Consider the following 21,939-nt stretch of genomic DNA (forward strand, 5'->3'; position numbering starts at 1 on the left):
AAGAAGGGTGATCGGTTGCAGCGAAAGCGTAGTGCTCTAGCACAGTGGCCAGCGAAGCTGATATTTTGCCGCCATTAAACAAGAAGGGTGATCGGTTGCAGCGAAAGCGCAGTGCTCTAGCACAGTGGCCAGCAAAGCTGATATTTTGCCGCCATTAAACAAGAAGGGTGATCGGTTGCAGCGAAAGCGTAGTGCTCTAGCACAGTGCCAGCGAAGCTGATATTTTGTCGCCATTAAACAAGAAGGGTGATCGGTTGCAGCGAGAGCGTAGTGATCTCGCGTAGTTGCCAGCGAAGCTGATATATTTCCCGCCATTAAACAAGGGTGATCGGTTGCAGCGACAGCGTAGTGCTCTCGCGCAGTGGCCAGCGAAGCTCATATTTTCCCGCCATTAAACAAGAAGGGTGATTGGTTGCATCGATAGCGTAGTGCTCTCGCGCAGTGACCAGCGAAGCTGTATATTTCCCGCCATTAAACATGGAAGCTGATTAGTTGCAGTGACAGCGTAGTGTTCTCGCGCAGTGGCCAGCGAAGCTGATATATTTCCCGCCATTAAACATGAAAGGTGATTGGTTGCAGTGACAGCGTAGTGCTCTCGCGCAGTGGCCAGCGAAGCTCATATTTTCCCGCCATTAAACAAGAAGGGTGATTGGTTGCATCGATAGCGTAGTGCTCTCGCGCAGTGGCCAGCGAAGCTCATATTTTCCCGCCATTAAACGAGAAGGGTGATTGGGTGCATCGAAAGCGTAGTGCTCTCGCGCAGTGACCAGCGAAGTTGATATATTTCCCGCCATTAAACATGAAAGGTGATTGGTTGCAGTGACAGCGTAGTGCTCTCGCGCAGTGGCCAGCAAAGCTGATATATTTCCCGCCATTAAACATGAAAGGTGATTGGTTGCAATGACAGCGTAGTGCTCTCGCGCAGTGGCCAGCGAAGCTGATATTTTCCCGCCGCCGCCGGTTCGAAACGCAGGCGCGGCGCAGTCGTGGTCATATTCGTTTTCTTTGCGCAGGTCTAGCTGGCTTGAGACACTAAGCCATCGGTGCATTTCGGAATTGGAAGCCTTAGTGCTAGTACACTAATAAATAAAGTGAAATGAAATGTGCGATGAAAGTCAGTGCAACCAGTGCGTTATGAAATGGACGATGCAGGCGCAGAGTGCTTTGTACGCTAGAGACCTCCTTACCTCCGCATTCTGGATTCTCTCTAAGAAGCGTGCCATGTCCACAAGGGCAGCCACAGTGAGAGATCCGTATAGAGCGCAGCACAGGCCTGACGGTGGGAGACAGCGGCGCAGCCGACCGACGAACACCAGCAGCAAAATGACCTGTTCACGGCGAATGAGACCACGCTACATCAGCGCAAGAGGTTATGAACAATTCGACGTAATATGTTTTTTACCTGTACGCCTATAGCATGTACCAATGTAGTCAGTTAGATGGCCAGTTAATAATTCGGCAGAGGTGTGAAAACAAAACTTTTCATCCCTAGCAATTAGTTTCTTCTCCTTCACCTTCGAATGAAACCTCAAAATTTCATAGAAAGAATAATGCTCTAGAAATTTTGAAAGCGGGAGAACTTAGCATTTTTGCACATTGATACGGCTTCGTTATTGTTCGTGAGTGCAGCGGAGCCTGAAGTAGCGCTACGCCGTCGGACGGGTCTGGTCCCAGAAATGAGCATTTTTTGCGATGACAATATCTTATGTGTAGTCTCATCCCCATACTGCAGCGACGAGGTGTTTCTTTTGCCTGTTTTCACGCATTCTGCGCTTTGCATGGTCGCTTCTGTGCTCGGCCTCTTCGCGTATCCTTTAGTAGACGAAATGAAAAATAAATTTACACGCGATCATTGAGATTAAGGGGGCGGAATCTGCGCTATACACCAGCCGCGCTATTACGGTTGTGTGACGTAGCCGACTATGAGCCAGCGGCGACCTTCGTGAAACCGAAGGTCGCCGCTAGCCTCTTTTTCCTTCGCTAGCCTCCTTTTCCTTCTTTCCCAGTGCATTGGTCGCTCAACTTTCATCCAATTCACTTTATCGCAGGCTTCACAAGGGCGCCAACAACGCTAGGACTTTGCGAAATGAGAGTGCCTTCTGCTGTCGGAGTAAAACGATTACACATGAGTGAGCGCCGCGAGGTAAAACTGCCTTTTCTGCACTCTGCTTAACAACTGGGACTTCATTTGAGCTGCACAATTCCGATAAACTATCAGTGCTCATATCCGAGAAGAGTAGCGGAAGTCGCTTTAACGCTTTCTTCCACAATAAAGGCTCCTGACCCATTACAGCCCCATCCCCATGTGTACTGGCACTGAAGGGGCCGGAAGGAGCGTAACTTCTCGGCTATGCATTTTCACGAAACCTTTGACCAGACATACTAAACTCATGTGGCGAGAAAATAAACGGGACAGTTGTGAGTTATTTCACGCAGATAAGCATTTCCCCGCACATGTTTTTTATGCTACGCTCATCTATATGCTTCTATCCGGCATTCAGTTGATGATCGGGTACAATTTTTTTGTCGAAGAAGTCATTGTGTCATCTTTATTAATAAATTTTCCATAAGAAATTTCTCGCAATGTCCGTTGATGATATGAGAATGCTCTTTTGCCTCACACATGCTGCGGGAGGTACGAACTTGACAAACCATGTAATTTTAGATGGCAATTTCAGCGTTAAAATGTTCTAATTTAGAGACAGCTACTGCAAGAAAGCAAAGTTGTATAAGCAGGTATTTTTTCTCACAATGAATATTGCATACATATTTGTTTTCTTTTTCTAGAAGAAAAGAGCATTCGTCAGTTATACGACAATTGAAATTGTCGGGAGGGAAATCAGCAGGATTGAATGAAAAAATGCACTGACAGGCAGCCTTGAAAGACAGAAATAAGCCGACACACACATGTAACTTCCAGGAAGTTAAAAAATTGATAATGTGAACGGTGAAATCACGAGCAATAATATACATGCACAAGCAACAGATGCAAGATTGACATAAACAAGTAGTGACGCAAGAATAGGCTTATAGCCTCCTCGTTACAGATAAGCTTTCAATGCAGGAGTGAACGATTCAATCGAGAGCTTAATAATGATTTTATGGGGCAGGGCGTTCCTGTCGGTAGTAATTTTTGGAAGAACGTGAAGCCGGATATATTTCTTGAGGTTGTAGTCCTCTGCATGACAACTGCTTTATTTTGCCAACCTGGTTCCCGTATAGTATTAAAAGCTTAGGTATAGGGGGGTATAACGTAGCAAAGCGACTGAGGTTATGAGGGACGCCGTAGTGAAGGGTTCCTGAAATTTGGACCACCTGGGGTTCTTTAACGTGCACTGACATCGCACAGTACACGGGCCTCCAGAATTCCGCGTTCATCGAAATTCGACCGGTGCGGCCGGTATCGAACCCGCGTCTTTCGGGCCGGCAGCCGAGCGCCTTAACCACTCAGCCACCGCGGCGGCAGGTGACAGATGCGCGTCTGCTGTAGGGAGTATACCTGTTAAGCAAACCTATGTTAAACTACTGTTGTGCCAAACTGTTGCGACGTCACCACATACTGCGCGGATCCGCACGGGACGGAGAGGCAAAGCGAAACCGTGAGACTCAGTGGGATATGCTCAATAATTACATGTTAACGAGTACATGATGCAGAGGCTGGGGTGCCCAAACGCACATGGCGCTGCGTTGGCGCCGGCGTCTTCGTCAGGAGGGGCTGCGGAGTAGACCATGTTCGTTCGCTCAGGCTCGGCTCCTCCCCGATGGCTTGGGAGCTTGGGGCACCGGAAGACCGACTCCCCAGCGGTGTCGTCTCGGGCCTTCCACGTCTCTCTCTACTGCCTCGCTTTTCTAGTTTTCCCGTCCATTCGGACGATCCCTCTTTTTAGGTTGGAGCGTCTCTCTCGCCACTCTCAGCACCGTCGCATGCTGCATTCCCCATCTTTCCCGGACCTTCCACCGGCTTCGGTCTTTGCCTCTGCTGCCGGCGCCCCTGCCACTCTTGCGGGGTGTGCGTGACCAGCTGAATGCTTTTCGGCGTGCGAATAAAGCTGACGGCTGGGCAGTCGGCTTTGGAACCCCTTATGAGCCTTGGCCCCCGACACCGGACGAAGCTGGCGCCGTACGGTCTCTTGCTCAAGTGCCCCGGGTGTACCACAAAGGGAAGATGCCGCAGGAGATAACGGCCTTCCAGAGACGCACTATCACACTGTGTAAGTATGTATTTTTGGAATCTGCAGGAGCCATCCTCCGGCATTTAGCCTTTTGCCTGTCCCAGAAACGGCTATAAAAATTTAAAACGTTATTATTGCGCACCTTCAGTGTCATTTGTGTCGGTTATTGCGTAGAGATTGAACACAGCATCAGCATACACGAGTGATGGCGAACGAACGTCGTGTAGGAGGCACGCTTCCTTGTATTGCTTGAAGCAGTGTTTCAGTTACCATAGCTTTCCTAAAGACGCTGAAACGACATATTCAGCATCAGTGCTCTTGCTAAGCTGTAGTCGATTATTAATTCCCCGCATTTCATCTTGTAATCCAGCCCAATGTCACTATTATTGATTTCAGGTGTAGAAATAAACAGGTTTTTCTGTTTTGTTACAATCATCACTTTGCATTTTAGGGCAATCAAGCTCATGGTCCAAGTCTGAGCCCAACAACTAATTGCCGCAGCCATTTTGCTCTTGAGATGAAGAATTATTGCTGAGTAGTTGGAATTACGCGCACTTTATAAGAGGTGATACCCTTCGTATTTGTAAAAAGTGATCACCAATAACTAAATATAGCGTATGGCTTCATATCGGCTGCTTCTCGCGTGAAAAGTGAGTGTGTGCTGACATTTCCTTAAATAGCCGCCGAGTGGGCTGAAATGTCCACGCACACTAATATAAACCGCTGTCGAACGGATGTTAACGCGATAAGGTTAAAGCTCACGTTCTGTAGAAACTCCGGTGTCATCGGTATTGTGAGCGAAATATGCCACGGTGTAGTGTGCAACCGAGGTGGGTGGCGGTTAAATTAATGATTGGTTGTGAGGCATCACTTTGGAACAGCAACATAAGTCTCACAAGCCTCACCGGTGGCCATGCTTGAAACAGCCACCTGGCGAGGCAGTTGAGTACTACAGCACCACTGCACCAGTACTGGTATGAGGACTCCTAGCGCTCTATTAATGTAAAGTGGAGAATACCCGCGCCTGCGAAGGGAAAGGCAAAATGCTCCCCAGGCGGCTACAGGGGGCCCAATAACACAATCGCGTAATACCCATAAGGCCAAGCTGAGGTGCCCCAGCAAGTTTTCCTTGTATAATTCCTAATCGTAGTATTGGAACGAAAACGAATGAAATACCGAGTGAGGAGGAAAATGATTGCATAAGCAAATTACATAACATGGCAGACGGACTCAGTATGGGAATATTTGTTCGGCAGGCGACACAGCTATAGGGTAACGAGGGCAATATGTTTCAAGTTAAAGAGAGAGAGAGGGTTTATTGACTTGAATGGCAGAGAGGTTGGCCTGAAAAATATCTGGCCAGCTACTCTGCAGGAAAGAGGAGAAAAGGGAGGGTCATGATGAGGGCTGATGATGATAGGAGGAGGCAGATGGAAAAATAAATAAAAAAATAAAATGAAAAGAAAGAAAAAGTTAGACTTTCTCACGTCACAAACGCAAGGCAAGGTCCGTGTCGCTTAAAAAGCGTGAGAGCGCTTGCGTTGCCTGTACAGTCTTCAAACTATCTTGTCAAGCACCGAGGATCAAATCCTCCGAGAGGGGCCATGTGTCCATAGACTTGAAAACAGATGAAAGCATGAGTCTTTCACGTGTATAGGCTGGTCACACCACTAAAACATGTTCTATAGTCTCTTGCACGCTACGTGTGGTACAGTCCGGGGAGTCCGCTTGTCCTATTAAGTGCAAGTATTTCCACATGAAGGCGGCGTTTAAACGTAATCTATGGATTACGCTTGCGATAGGGCGCGGTATTCCGTGAGGAACAGAAAAGGTCATCGCCTGATCTCGCCGTTTAAGGCGTATGTGTCGAGTGTCTGGCAGGACCCAGTACCTAGCCGTCGCACTCCTCATTGATTCCGAAAGGAGACAAGGTGACCGGTCTAGAGAACGGCACAGCTTTACGCAGGCCACTGCTGAAGGCGCTCCTTGCTTCAGCGTCGGCGGTCTCATTTCTATCGAGTCCGCAGTGTCCAAGGATCCACTGAAACACTATACGGTGGCCTTTTTCCTAAGCAAATGACAGGAGACTAATGATATCAAGAGCTAAAGCTTGGTATGCGGTGTGGCGTAGGAAGCAACCAAAAATTTGTAGCGCAGATTTAGTCAGTGAAAATGCACCACTCCTGAGGTGGTTCTCCGCAGATGTAGCGAATTGCTTCCGGAAGTCCCGCAAGCTCTGCAGTGGTTAAAGTAGACTTGTGTCCTCAAATGAATCTGCGGGTCGTCTGCATGGGGAATGTACCCATGCCACAAATGGTCTACTAACTCGGCCCAAGAGTGAACGGTCTGAATTCGTGAAATTCGTCACGAGATACTCCTGTGCACAAAACTAAAAGTTACGAGGAGTATAATAGTATTTTTCAGAGATGGAGCCCTTGTCTGTCAACAATTCTTGCAACGACTTTTTTGTCCTCAGGCGTCTTTCTATCACGTCACCATGGCAAACTTAGCACAAAAAGTATTACGCGACAAAACTGCCTGTGAAAAACGCCCGTATCTACATTTTAATTCCACTTTAAAACAATATCAGACGCATGTCTCAATATTTCCGTCTGGAATCTTGTCCATTACGCGTACCAGCGGAACAGCGGGAATATGTCGCTGAAACACTCGCGGAGTTTTTTTCTCGCTTTTCTGCTGAATATTGCACTTAAACTTTGTGCGGCTTGATTCTATATATTTAGTTTTTACTGATGGAAGATTGCGAAACGGAAGAAGGTGTTAATATTTCAGGTAAACGAAATGACTATATTTGAAAAGGCAGCGAGCACAGTGTCATGCAGAAGTGACTGAGAAACTGGTAGAAATGTAGAGAGAAATTGTGATTATTTGTTAACGTATGTAAATCCTTTAAAATGAGAACATGCGGACGAAGAGCACTGAAAGAGCACGAATAGAAATATTTCCAAAACCTCTATAGCACAACAAATAAACGAGAGAAAAATGGCAGCAGATACTTAAGCTCCGCTTCAACGGTATGACAGGATTACGTAATTTATTCCCATGTGTGCACACGGTAATTCTCTACTTTACATTTATAGATCCCTTGGTGTCCTCCTGCACCTCCTGATGCAGTGGTGCAGTGGTTAAGCGATGCGTCAATGCTCTGCGATGGCAGGTGCTCCCAGCGGTGGGCGTTGTGCGGCACAACTTGCTCTTCCTGGGTGATAGATATAACTGCTATGCCTGTCACTGGCACCTGTCAGAGTGGACAGTTAGCTAATTATCGGGTAGGCAGCTTGTCATGACTGCACAATGCCAAGTGACCTAGGTGGCCCATCTGCAAGAGTCATGCTCGGGATTTTTTGCTCACAACGTCGACATGGGATTTTCTGGACAACGGGGCTCTTAATGCTATCGCGATAATATGTATAGAAAATAAAGGTTGATTACAGAGATTTAATAAATTTCAGTTTGTCTACCAAGCTTTATGGTAAACCTTCAACGTACTCTTGTGCATTGTATGTTCCATGCACAACCGAGAAACATCCACCTTTCGGCCTCAAGCCTCTGATCCCCGTAGATCACGCTCATCACCATCAGGAAGAACACGCCCGCATGCACCTCAAAGTACTCGACAAGCATCAGGATGCATAAAGGTTGCTGAACACATGTTTTGTGATGCGAAACTACTTCCCCGTGCCTGATCAGGGGCCTACATTCTGCAGAACGCACACAGACGAACGGCTTTAAAAGCCGGCTTAACGGTAGCATCTGCACTTCGATTAAGCTTGAACATTGTTCTAGTTCGTCTAGCTTCTTTGAACATCTACAGCCACACGACTTCACCTTTTTATTTTTCAATGTGTGCAGTGTTCAGAAACGAACACTTTTAAATATTCTTAGGTCTGCTTACGTGGAAGATTGCGAAAGTGCGTGTTTTGAGGAAAGGAAAGGATTTTGAGGGATGGAAAGACCTCAGTAGCTCTCACATGTCGACATCTCGGTGGACACGTCAACCGTGCCTTAAACGATGCAACTCAAAATGCATTTACCATCGGTCCGCATCCTTGTCACAAGCAAGCCTCCAACTTGACCAAAATATGTAAGCTACATGCAAAGATAAATGCTATAAAACCCCTCGGAATGCTGTACGACGAACGGTTGCTCAAAATTTTGGTGCGAACGTAGTCGGCAATGCTGGCACCAGGTCAGGCAGTCATGCCATCGTTTGGATTTGATCCACACCGTCATGCATTAAGGGGTTGGGATTTGGTATGACGTCTCATTACATCGTTGTCACGCGACTGGGTGTGATGTCACATTTATACATCGTTGTCAGGAGACCTGTTATGATGTTCCATTACACCGTTGTCACGTGACCTAGTATGAAGTGACATTACATCGTTATCACGTGACATGTTATTACGCCAAATTGATGATGACATCACTAATTATGCAAATTACTGTTAGCGTTATCTTCATCACATTAATTAGCGATACTTAGGTATTGTATTTTGCGATAATTTAATAATGCGACCTCATCACTTTCATCAAGTGGCTATTTGGCTCGTGACGTTACATGGTGCTGTTTCTTGCGGACACTTTTTGCGGACATGACCTTGAAATCGAACCATCTAATGGTTTCGCATTAAAAAGAAAAGACATGAGGGAAGTGCAGTTTTTGCAAAGAAGAAAAACTCTAGATGTTCTTGGGATTTTGAGGCTAGAAACCGATGGTTGCTAAGAGTAATTAACCGGATTCCAAATGAAGGCAACCGTAGCAGGGGGCTGCATAAATTAAGGTGGGCGGTTGAGACTAAGATAGCGCAGGTGGGGTGGCCGCGGCTGGCCTAGGACAGGTTTAGTTGTAGAGATATGGGGACAGTCCTCTATCCTGCAGTGGGTGTAGTAAGGTTGATCACGATGATGTTTGTGTACACTGCGTACATTGCAGAATGAATACGAATTACGTAGCCCATTTTGAAGCCTATCAGCTCCACAGAATTAAAGCGTGACATGAAAATTTAGACATCAGTGTAAAACATGCTATGTCAGCCTAAGAGCATCAAGCAGTTTACAGAAGTGGCCTTTAGTATTTTGGAGTAGTTCAGAAAACAAAAATACTCACAAAAGTTGCTGCCATGGCAAAAGCAGACGTAGCTAATCGCAGATTCGAAGTGTTTAAAAACTCGAGTGACCATTTCCCTTCCAGCACGTAAAGCCCCTTGAGCAAAGCCAGTACTGCGGAGCACAACGCGAGGACCTGGAAAAAAAAAATCGACGTCGAAATGCTCGCATGCGCAGGTTTTAGCGCATATGATGCGTTTTAAGAACAGTAAAAGAGGTTCTGTTTACTGAAAACGTTTGAAAACTTGTTGGCCATGCTTTCCGAGACCAGTATTCGCTAAAAAATACTGCCCAATACAATGTTTCGGCAAGTAACAAGTAGAATAACGCGTATGCTGTTAATCTTGAAAATAAAAAAGACGGTCTATTTGATGACAATTGGCTTATGTAAACTGTTCTCATGCCATTTGTAGGCGGTTTCATGCAATATGGATCGTGCTGTTAGAAGAAACTTCGCATCAGTTTTCGATCTTTTCATGGTACCGCCGTGTGCCAGCAAAGTGGAAGAAGCAGGATGTGACTTTTTATTTACGCTTTTATTAATTATTTAGTTGAAGCCAGCTAGACAGCTTGTAAAGCATTGCATATAAAGAATAAGTTTTATTTCCGGTGTTGTGGATTAGACACGGTCTCAGTGTATCAAGAACAATGGCGTATTTGAACGTTCTTAGCCCGTATATGAAGGCCCCGAACTGAGCAGACAAAGGTAGGGAGATGAGGGGATTAACATGGATGCTTGAAAAAGGCTAACACTCATGAAAGCAAAGAAACTACAACGTAATGAAAAGTTCCAGCTTCCGTTAATTACAGCGAGGAATTAGTTATTTGTTTGAGTGTTTTAAAAAGTGGTTTTGCATAGTAATTAGTTATTGCATACTTCATCAAGGTAAGTGCGGTCGTGCCCACCCAGGTTACGCGGTATGAAGGACATGTGACACGCGTACGCCGATGCACAGGATGTCCTCAAAATGTTACCGAATAAACATGGGCAGGGAAATAAGGCGGTCGTTAAAACATAAAGTTGAGGGACGTCAACATTCATTTAATCCAAGGAGAGCATAGGAGGAAAGTTATTTTAATTGATGGTGTTGATCAATGGGAAATTTATACTGCGATAAATTTTTATTTGAAAGGTTGATTTTAAACTACAAGAAAAACAACGAGAAGCACCAGGCAGGATTCGAGCCCATGACCCACCCATTTTGCTTGCGGCGCTTTACGAAGCAAGCTAGGGGTGCAGCTGTCCAATTTTCTACTCTTCAGTCTGCTCGCGTTCCGGGAAGCCTAACCGTTAGTGTTCACTAGCGCCACCATCGGCCACAGCGGAGGACGATGAGAGTCTTTTGGAAACTAGAAGCTTGGATGGCGGCGCCGTAGCCAGGCTTATAGAGAGCCGTGTGCGAAATACGAAGGTCGTGGACTCTGATCCAACCGTTGGTATGTCGCTGTTTAAAACATGGAATGCTTTTCGCTCAGGTCGCAAATGTGTTGTGCATAGGTGAGGGCATTGAGGCAGCCTGTCTCGGTGCGTAGCATTGGCGCCATCTACCGGGGAAGCGCGGAACCCTTTGCAAACAGCGGGGGCGGCGTAGGGCAGAGGTCCTGGACGATGCACTCGGCTTCTGGAGCGACACTGAACACGGATGTGTGAACACGGAGTTTGTGTGAGACAAAACATCGCCTTAAAACCGGGGTTAGCCTCAAGAATATTGTCACCGAAAGCCGGCAGAAAGGGCAGAAGGGCACACCAGGACTAGCCAGGCAGACACACTCAGCGAACGAACGCACGAGGCGGGGAAGACAAAGAAGACCAGCGGGTGCTGTCCCACCGCATGGCGGCGCCAGTAAATGGCTAACACTGTGGCATTGCCCTTCCTCTTGGAAAGGGCATCGTCCCGATGCCGCGGAATCACGGAAATCTGGAATAAAGTCTCTGGTACCGGACTTGGCAGAATAAGTCCTAGAGGGCGTGTTAGGGATTCATCCTGGCAACGTGGACGATTTCGGAAAAAGCCAAATGAATTCGGCTTGACGGGGTCTGTACCCCCTACAGAAATGGCACTGTGCACAATAAAGAGAACACAAACATACAATACTGGATAAACGAGGAAAAAAGCATTAGTGAACATTGTATAACAGAAATACATACGGGTAAACAAATCAACGATAGAATGGTGCAATGAATTATATTACAGAAAGCGAATAGTATAAAATGATGCAAATAATAGTCTTGAAATTTGCAGTGTACATCGAATCTTGGATCTCTAATTTTTGGCCAGCTGTCTTTTTTGCTACTCACCGTTTGCGCAACATCCAGCAGGGTGAACCGCGGCCCTCCGGGTGCGACGGGGTAGTTGTTCTGGCGCACCTGCTGACGGGCCAAGAGCACAGCCGCTCCGAAGGTGACACTAGTGAGCGCCTGGGTGGCCACGACAGACGGCACGTCCGTCGACGCCACCTGCGCGAGAGACCATGGGCACACATAAGCATCCACTTCATCTTAAAGGTCACCGACCTCTACGAGCTGGGATGAAAAATAAGAGTACCACTTCAAGAACTAAGAACGAAAACCACGCAAAGGACGATACACAGGGAAGAAGTAGACAGGACGAGCGCGGACTTGCAACTGTTTATTGAAAAACATCTTCCTTCCATCACCAACCCTACGCATGCGCAACAAGCAAACTCTATCTTATCGAGTTCAAGAACTTCAGCTCCTTCTTGTACAGATAGACCGAAGCCTCGCTTACACACTTCTCGGGCCCATATCTATCAATCTGCCAGGCTTCGATGACCTCACGCGTTTTCTGGTCTTTGGCCCTTCCGATTATCTTTGTACGCTCAAAGAGTGGCGTGCATTTATTGTCACAAGAAAGACAGTGTTTGGGCAAATGCATGCCGCTATCTGTACAAGAAGGAGCTGAAGTTCTTGAACTCGATAAGATAGAGTTTGCTTGTTGCGCATGCGTAGGGTTGGTGATGGAAGGAAGATGTTTTTCAATAAACAGTTGCAAGTCCGCGCTCGTCCTGTCTACTTCTTCCCTGTGTATCGTCCTTTGCGTGGTTTTCGTTCTTAGTTCATGGATTACCAACTAGCCCCCCATCGTACACTCCTCCACTTCAAGAGGCTCTTCATTTAAGCGAAGTTTTGGGTAATTATTTTCTGAAACTTCATGGGGGCCAGTGTTGGTATGTTTAACTGCTTCAGGATATTATGCCTACGTGCCTAAGTTCTAATTTATTCAACGTCCGCGTGTAATTAACTAAATTTAATTAATTAATCTAATTTAATCAGTATCCGCACACTGGGAGGTCGTGTGCGATGCCTGAATGGTCAGACGCTGAATGATCGTCTGGCCGAGAGATTACGTCGCGTATATGCTCCCAGGTCCTCCTGATCTCCCGGCGTCTTCCGTTTTCAGGACCGCGGTGTCTCCGCTGGCCTCAGGAAGGCAGCAGGTGCCCAGGTCCGATGAAGCGTGTTGTAGTTGTTATCTGCTGTCCCTGCGACAGGGGAGGCAGGTGTCTGGAGCTACGGCTGTAGTAGGTTCTGTGATGACCCCCATAATGCGCAGGTCCACACGGGACGGAGAGGCAAAGAGACACCGTATGGCTCAGTTTAAACAAACAGGTATATTCAATAATTACACATGATTAAGGTTATACATCAGAGGCTGGGGCGTCCGAGCTTACGTGCCGACGACTTCATGGGGGCGATGGAGTGGCTCCGGAGTTGGGCTCGAGCGGTTGCTGGCAGATGTCGATGACGGCAGAGCAGAGCTCTTCAAGGTTGTGAGAGATGCAGAGCTGGCAGAAGCTGCACGCCGTCGGGCTTCGGCGCTGAAGGTCCTCTTGGCGACCGATGTCGTCCTCAGCTCTATGCAGTAGAATTTCAAGTCGTCCGTTTCTTCGAGGATGGTTCACAAACCCTTCCTCTAGTGTCGTTCGGCTTGGAAGATGAACAGGAGGCGAGCTTGTAGATGATGACAGCAGAGCATAATTTTACAACAGAACAAACTTTGCACTACTTTACTCATCGACCGGGCAGGTTAGTGCCTAAGTAGCATCACATTACATGCTAAGCATGGAGCCCCAGCTCAGACTGGACTGCATCCGTTTACATGCGCTTTTAAGCACTTGATTAACAAAGGACTAAGGGCGGTCATTTTCAGTGGCCCGCCCAAAGCATCAATTCTCCAATCCAAAATAACATGCGAGATGGGGACCACCCCTTGGGTGGGGCTTAGCCTCGAACCCAGAGTCTGTTAACAATACAAACTAAATAAACAACAAAAACGCCACCACTCTCTCTCAAGTGAGAGTATACACAGGCTCTCTCTTCGGAGCTAATTCACTAGCGCCTGTCTTTCCACATTCTTGGCGAGTCTTGCCTGTCCGCCATGACAGGTGTCCGTCACGGCCCTTCTGGGAAGCTGTGGGTGCCTTCCCGGCGATAGCCCACGACAAAGGGGGGGGGGGGGGGAGGGAAAGAATGTTGTCCCAGTGGCCCGGAAATTGGGGAGGATAAAGCCTGTTTCCCCGGGGCGGCGGCGGGTCCGGTTTTTCTGGTCGTCACTCAAAGAGCATGGCTGGGTAATTGATGATGCCGCTGTCACGGGTCTCCGTCTACGCCGCGCCGTCGAACGTGGATCCTCGTAGCATACACGGAATGTCACACTCGCTCACCCTCCAGAAGAATGTTCTCCGAACATTTGAGTCCACGCAGCTCCCCTTGTCTTTCTGAATCGCCTCGCACAGTGCGTCCGACAAAACACTTTTCGCTGCACTCAACACCACTGCACAACACCATATGCCTCCGCTGTCAATACTGGCGTCTCCAGGGGCAGCACTGATCTTCTTTTACAGATAAACATGAAACTCAGCACCCAAGCCTCTCCTTTCTAGTCCAAACTGGACGAAATAAATTTACCACAGTTACAAAGGAGCTCCCACTTCTAGCACGATCACGGCACAGACAAAAATATAGATAACGAAAGGAAGTAGGGCAGGTTCTGCATGCGCTCCGCATGCTCTCCTGTGAAGGTGTTACTTAATGACAGAAAGGTTTAACTACCAACTCCGATAACTTAACACATAAGCACATAGCAATGTTATGAGCTGCGGCATTACACAATTCTAACCAGTTCACAACTCCGCTCAGTTTACGCCATTAGTCCGACTTAGCTTTCCGATTTCGCAGCGGATATCGGCCTTCATGAGTCATACTAAGTAAGTCTGTGCCCCTTTGTCTGCTTTGGGACTCGCGAGGGCTCGTGGCAGGAGCCTCTCCTGGCGTTATCTGCGCGGCAACCTCGCGCGCTTCTTCTTCTAGCAATGCATGAAGTAAATCCGGTGGCATTCCGGCCGTCACCTCGGGCGCCTGCCGAACAAATGCAGGAGAGGGCGTTTCTTGCGAACTATCTGCGCGCTCCGCTTCACTTCTGTCCCCATCAAAATCCGCGCTTTCCCTTTCCTCATTTCGTGAATACTGAACCGGTGCCGACTTGAGGCGATTTGCGTGTATCCTTATCAAACGCCGGTTCACGTCTCGGACTCTGAAGTTTACCGGAGAAAGCTTCTCGACAACCTCGCACGGTCCTCTCCACTTCGTCTGGAACTTACGAGCTAGCCCAATCTGCCTTTGGCAGTTTTCAATGTACACGCTGTCCCCCACATCAAACGGCGCGTCTCTAGCACTGCGATCGTGCACCTCCTTCCTGCGCTTCACCGCTTTCTTTAAGGACTCCTTTGCGATGTCCCTCGCCACTTGCAAGCGCGATTCTAGCTCAACCTTATAGTCGTCCAGTGAAGCGTATGGGACACGACGGGGGCCCTCTGGCACTTCACTAGGCTGGTCCGGGTCTCGGCCGTAGAGAAGAAAGAATGGCGATTCGCCCGTGCTCTCGTGTGCTGCGGAATTGTAGGCAAACATTGCATACGGGAGCCACAAATCCCAGTCCCGCTGGTCGCGCGAAACAAAATGCGACAGGAACCCGGCCACGGTTTGGTTCAGTCGCTCCACCGCGCCGTTGCAAGCCGGATGGTACGGTGTTGTCTGCTTCTTAGCGATCGTAAGCAGCTCGCAAACTCTCCTCATTAGCTGCGACACGAAGTTCGTTCCCCGATCTGTCAAGAGTTGCCTCGGGGGTCCATGTCGGAGCACGATCTGTTCGACAAATGCTCTTGCAACCGTGTCTGCCTTCTGATCTGGGAGTGCTACCGCTTCCGCGTATTTTGAAAGGTGGTCGGCAAATACTAAAATGTACTTGTTTCCGGAAGTGGTCGTGGGCAATGGGCCCATTATGTCCATACCTGTCCGCTCGAAGGGAGCCGAAACCTCAAGGAACGGCTGAATTGGAGCTGGTCTTCGTCCCTTGGGTGTTTTTCTTTCGAGACAGGAATGACACTTCGCACAGTAGTCTCTAACATCCCGTCGCATGCCACTCCAAAAGTACAAACGCTCCACACGCCTGCGTGTCTTCGCTACGCCAAAATGACCGGCGCATGGCGCATCGTGAAACGCGCGAAGAACCCTTTCTGTCCACGACCGAGGTATGACGACTCTCTCCCAAGCGGTTTTCTCTGGTCTCCCTTTCCTGGTTGGCCTCGTGCGCCGACACAGGGTGCCGTCTTTGCCAATGAAATAACCTAGCTGTTCGGGGTGAGAAGGTGCGCCCTCTAAGCTTTCAATTATTCGCTTCAGGTCAGGATCTTTGCACTGCTCTGTGCGTAATTCGGCGGGGTCGACTACGGGGACAAACTCATCTATAGCTGCCACGGCAGCTGTGCGGCTGAGTGCATCAGCATTCAGATGTGTCTTTCCTGACTTGTGCTCAACTTCAAAGCAGTATTCCTGCAGGTGTAGATTCCATCTAGCGAGTCGCGAGCTAGGGTCCCTGACACTCATCACCCATTTCAGAGGATGGCAGTCTGTGACTAGCTTGAATTTGCGGCCGTAAAGGTAGCATCTGAAGTGCTTTACTGCCCAGACAACGGCGAGGCACTCCCTTTCCGTAGCTCCGTACTTTTGCTCTGTGGGGCTCAGATGTCGGCTAGCAAAAGCAACGGGATGTTCTTTGCCCTCAATAACCTGAGATAGCACGGCACCCACTGCGAACTTTGACGCATCTGTGGCCATAACGAAGGGCAAATTAAAATCCGGGTGGCGCAACAGCGGTGCACTCATTAGCTTCCTTTTCAGGGCCCCAAAAGCATTCTCCGCGTTTTCGTCCCAGCGAAAGGCGACATTTTTGGCTGTTAAGGCGGTGAGCGGCTTAGCGAGCTTGGCGAACTCCTCTATGTGCCTTCGGTAGTAACCGATCAGGCCGAGAAACTGCCGGACCTGGCGGACGCTAGTCGGGGATGGAAAATCCGAGACACACCTTAGTTTCTCAGGGTCCGGTCGCACGCCGTCAGCTGAAACAACGTGCCCGAGGTATTTCACCTCGTTTTTGAGGAATTGGCACTTAGAGGGCTTCAGCTTGAGACCCGCTGCTCTTAGTCGCACCAAAACCTGCTCAATATCGCGCAAATGGTTATCAAAACTGTCACTGTATATGATAATGTCATCCATATACACGAAGCACAGCCTCCCCAGAAGACCTGCCAGGATAACATCAGCGGTTCTCTGCCAGACAGCAGGGCTGTTGGCCAGACCCATCGGCATTCTTTTCCATTCATAGTGCCCTGAGGGCGTGTTGAATGCCGTTTTCTCGGCATCTGCCGGATCCATTGCTATCTGCCAGAATCCCGCCGCCATGTCCACTACCGTGAAGTACCTGGCAGAGCCCAGCTGAGAAAGCGTCTCCTGTATATTGGGGATGGGGTATGGATCGATGCGAGTTACGGCATTTAGTTTGCGGTAGTCCACTACCAATCGATACGAGCCATCTGGCTTTTCCACCAATAGTGCTGGTGCTCCCCAGGGTGACTTTGAGTGTTCGACAATGCCGCGATCAATCAGGTCCTGCACCTGCCGCTCCATCTCCTCACGTTGGGAGTAAGGAATCCTGTACGCACGCTGGTAAACGGGCGATGAAGTGCCGGTTTCTATCCTGTGCTTTATAACGCCACAGCAGCCCAAATCCAGGTTGGACGCGGCGAATACCTCCGAGTAGTCGTTCAGCAAACCAGCCAGAGCCTCCCTCTCCCTGGATTTTACGTGAGAAAGATCGAACGACACCTTTGGAGCAGCCGAAGGACTAGCATGCTCTACAGTTGCGAGTACCGTATCGGTGGGCTCACGTTGCTCTATTGCAGAGGTGAAGAAAGCCAATGTTTTGTTCTTGGGAAGGCTCAGTGGCTGCTGGCTACAGTTCACCACCCGTAGGGGCACTCTGTGGGCGTCATTAACTGTCACGAGGCACGCGGCTGCCTTCAGGCCATTGCTGAGAGAGTCGACCGGCTCAAGCACTCCCACGGCGCCGCTCTCTACATCTGAAGGCACAAACGCGTACAAAATGTGCTCCGACCAAGGAAGGACGACCGCCTCCTCGACCAGCCGGACGGCAACCCGCGAATATACCTTCTCCAATGATCCCACTGTTTGACGGGTGTCAATATCGGTAATGCGAATCTCAGCCCCTCTCCTGTTCAAAAACGGAACTTTTGAGCCGCCCGCATTAACCTCTTCCTCAGAGAATGAGACTACTACCTTCCCTTTTCTCAAAAAATCCTGCCCTAATATACCTGACACTCCGTTTGGCAGAGACACCGTGTCCGGGCATACGTAGCAGGGGTGCTCCAATGCAATTCCGCCGAGAGAGAAGTGTAACCGGTAGAGTCCACTTATGCCAAGAGAATCCCCCGTTATGCCTACAAATTTGGTTGCCATACCACCAGACGCTTCCAACACCTCGCGGTCCCCCTTCCTTCGAAGCGTGTTAAAACTGCTCTCCTTAAGCAATGTCACCTTTGACCCCGTATCTATCAACAATTCCATACAACAACCATTTAACTTGCAACGCACAACAGGGCATGCCTCGTCGGCCACACAAACTACCACCACCTCATCATCTACTGCTCCCTCCCCACGCTCCTCAGGCTGGGGAGGACTAACTAGTTTTTTGACTCGGTATCTGGAGCCCCGCTGTAGGCTTGCTTAGGGCGTGTCTCGCCTGCTTCTCTTTGTGGCTCCCCACGGCGCACGTTTTGGCAGAACCTGGCGATGTGTCCGCGACCCTGGCAAGCGAAGCATACGATTTCTTCAAAATCTCGCATACCGCGCCTGTAGCTTTGTGGCGGTCTCCGGTTTCCAGCGAATGGGCGCTGTTGAGCGCGCGCTTCAACCTGGCATTCTACCTGCTGAGATAGCAGCTGTTCTAAGCGATCTAACCGCTCTGTCAAGAGAGCAACCTCAGGGTTGAGCACCGCTCTCTCTATGACGCGTACTCTCGCTGCGGCTGTTGTTAACGCCTCATTTTGTTCCTCATCCAATGCGGCCTCCACGGCTTGGTCGAAATTGCTCGGCTTGCGCGAGAGCACGAACCGGCGCACGGGGTCTTGCAGACCAGCCACGAACAAAGCGGTCATTTCCTCTTTAAGTATATCCTCCGCGTATTTCTTCTTAAGCTGGTCTCCTTCCTCCTCCCTGCTTAACGTATCGCGCGCTAAGCGCTGAAGCCGCGACGCAAACGTTCGCACGTCCTCCCCTACCATCTGTCCGGCGTCACGGAACCTCTGTACTCGCACGTGACGTGGTTCAGTGTCAAAATGCTCAAACGCGAGCTTCTTAAATTCCGCAAATGATTTTGTGGATTTTACTTTTTCGTCTCGCCATGCAAAATCATGAGCAGCTCCTGCCATCTTACACCTCGCCATTCCCAGCATTTGAGCATCGGACCATCCCCCCATTTTCCCAATCTCTTCTAGCATGGAAAAGAAATCGCAGATTGGAACCCCTGTCTTATCTCCCGTAAACGTCGGAATGACGCTTCCTAATGCCAGCATGCTTGCTCCGAGCGACGGCTGTGGAGTGGGAGCTCCCTCAGATACAGTCATTTTTTTTTTCAAGCCCTCCAGTGCCTCAAGCCTCTCAAATGGGGGTAAAAGTCCCACAATCAGTCCCGTGATTCCCTTTTGATTACAATTTTGAAGTCATGAATGTCACAGCATTCAGAGGACATTTGCTTTTGAGACCCCACTTCTGACACCAGTGTGATGACCCCCATAATGCGCAGGTCCACACGGGACGGAGAGGCAAAGAGACACCGTATGGCTCAGTTTAAACAAACAGGTATATTCAATAATTACACATGATTAAGGTTATACATCAGAGGCTGGGGCGTCCGAGCTTACGTGCCGACGACTTCATGGGGGCGATGGAGTGGCTCCGGAGTTGGGCTCGAGCGGTTGCTGGCAGATGTCGATGACGGCAGAGCAGAGCTCTTCAAGGTTGTGAGAGATGCAGAGCTGGCAGAAGCTGCACGCCGTCGGGCTTCGGCGCTGAAGGTCCTCTTGGCGACCGATGTCGTCCTCAGCTCTATGCAGTAGAATTTCAAGTCGTCCGTTTCTTCGAGGATGGTTCACAAACCCTTCCTCTAGTGTCGTTCGGCTTGGAAGATGAACAGGAGGCGAGCTTGTAGATGATGACAGCAGAGCATAATTTTACAACAGAACAAACTTTGCACTACTTTACTCATCGACCGGGCAGGTTAGTGCCTAAGTAGCATCACATTACATGCTAAGCATGGAGCCCCAGCTCAGACTGGACTGCATCCGTTTACATGCGCTTTTAAGCACTTGATTAACAAAGGACTAAGGGCGGTCATTTTCAGTGGCCCGCCCAAAGCATCAATTCTCCAATCCAAAATAACATGCGAGATGGGGACCACCCCTTGGGTGGGGCTTAGCCTCGAACCCAGAGTCTGTTAACAATACAAACTAAATAAACAACAAAAACGCCACCTATCTCTCTCAAGTGAGAGTATACACAGGCTCTCTCTTCGGAGCTAATTCACTAGCGCCTGTCTTTCCACATTCTTGGCGAGTCTTGCCTGTCCGCCATGACAGGTGTCCGTCACGGCCCTTCTGGGAAGCTGTGGGTGCCTTCCCGGCGATAGCCCACGACAAAGGGGGGGGAGGGAAAGAATGTTGTCCCAGTGGCCCGGAAATTGGGGAGGATAAAGCCTGTTTCCCCGGGGCGGCGGCGGGTCCGGTTTTTCTGGTCGTCACTCAAAGAGCATGGCTGGGTAATTGATGATGCCGCTGTCACGGGTCTCCGTCTACGCCGCGCCGTCGAACGTGGATCCTCGTAGCATACACGGAATGTCACAGTTCTCTGGCACTGGCGAATTTCCTGGAGTCTGTTGTGCACGGCTATGCTGGGCACCGTCTCTGGAACCAAGTGTTCTGCCGGCACCAGGAGCAGAGTTCTCGTCTGCCTTCCCATAAGCCTCTGCACAGGAGACTTTGTCACAGAATCTCTGAGGGTACTGCGCCACTAAAATAAAGCTATTTGGAAGCCTGGCACCCTACACGAGCACTTTTTCAGTAACTTCTTAGCCTCTCGGACTGCCACTCTCAGCCATTCCGTTAGAGCGCGGATGATACGGGCTCGAGGTGACGTGCGCAATGCCTAGCATGGTTAGAAATGCTTTGAATTCTGCGCTGTAGAACGGTCGGCCGTTATCAGTGCACAGCGTTAAGGGCAGTCCGGGAACAGCGAAAATTTCCACACACCATGATCTGAGCAGTTCCGCTGTCACACGTTGGAATTCACGTATTTCAAAGAAAAATGAATAGAAGTCAACGATTATGGCAAACTGCCACCCATTGTAAAAGAACAAGTCCATCCTAACTGCTTCCCATGGTAAGCTAGGTACTTCGTGGCTCAAAATTGGCATCTTCGCAATGCGTGGTTGATGCGTTCGGCAGATTTTGCAAGCTGTGGAGTACTGGTCGATCTCTGCACACATGCCTGTCCAAAACATGACACTTCTCGCCCGCTCTTTCATTTTATCCGCTTCCGAATGTGGGCGTGAAGAAGACAAAATTTCTGCTCTCTTCGAATGTGGTATGATTACCTTACTATTGCGAAATAACAGGCCGTCCTGGGTGTGTATCGCCTGCCGGTATGACCAGTATGGGCGGACGACTTCGGGGACATCACCCTTGTCGTCCGGCCAGCTTGTCTCCGCATATCCACGTAGCTGGAGAAGAGCAGGATCGCCATCGGTTGCTGCAAGGAGGTCCCTGAGACGATCCTTTGAAGCAGAAACAAAATCTAGCACATTTACTTGAAACCGCTCTGTCTCTTCGGCCATGCATTATTTTCTGGCAAACCGCGACAAAGCATCTGCGAGAAGTAGTTCTTTGCCCGGTTTTTAAATAGCATTGATAGGATAGCGCTGCAAGACTAGTCTGATGCGTTGCAATCGAAAAGGACATTGAAGCAACTGCTTCTCGAATATTGGCACCAAAGGGCGGTGATCGGTCTTAACGGTTACTTCTGGCTGGCCGTAAATGTAATCGTGGAATTTTGTGGGACTGTGCACAATAGCGAGCGTCTCGTTTTCAATTTGCGCATAGCGCTGTTGTGCGCTGGAGAGCGACCAAGAAGAAAAAGCGACAGGGCGGCCTACTTGAATAAAAACCGCGCCAACTACCAATTGGCTGACATCGACTGACAGGATGATAG

General features: G+C 49.2%; 1 protein-coding gene across 2 annotated transcripts in view; it reads right to left on the reverse strand.

Moving 5' to 3' along the window:
* The window catches only part of LOC144116082 (multidrug resistance-associated protein 1-like), a 207,216-nt gene that overhangs the window by 156,631 nt on the left and 28,646 nt on the right, over window positions 1-21,939 (reverse strand). For both annotated transcript variants that reach the window (XM_077650741.1, XM_077650740.1), the window contains 3 exons: window positions 11,602-11,760; window positions 9,304-9,438; window positions 1,188-1,328 (listed from right to left, as the gene is read on the reverse strand). In XM_077650741.1, the coding sequence (XP_077506867.1) occupies window positions 1,188-1,328; window positions 9,304-9,318 (156 nt within the window). In that variant the 5' untranslated portion in view covers window positions 9,319-9,438; window positions 11,602-11,760. The remainder of the gene's footprint in view (window positions 1-1,187; window positions 1,329-9,303; window positions 9,439-11,601; window positions 11,761-21,939) is intronic.

The sequence above is a fragment of the Amblyomma americanum genome, chromosome 1 (assembly GCF_052857255.1).
Source record: "Amblyomma americanum isolate KBUSLIRL-KWMA chromosome 1, ASM5285725v1, whole genome shotgun sequence".
Lineage (NCBI taxonomy): Eukaryota > Metazoa > Arthropoda > Arachnida > Ixodida > Ixodidae > Amblyomma > Amblyomma americanum.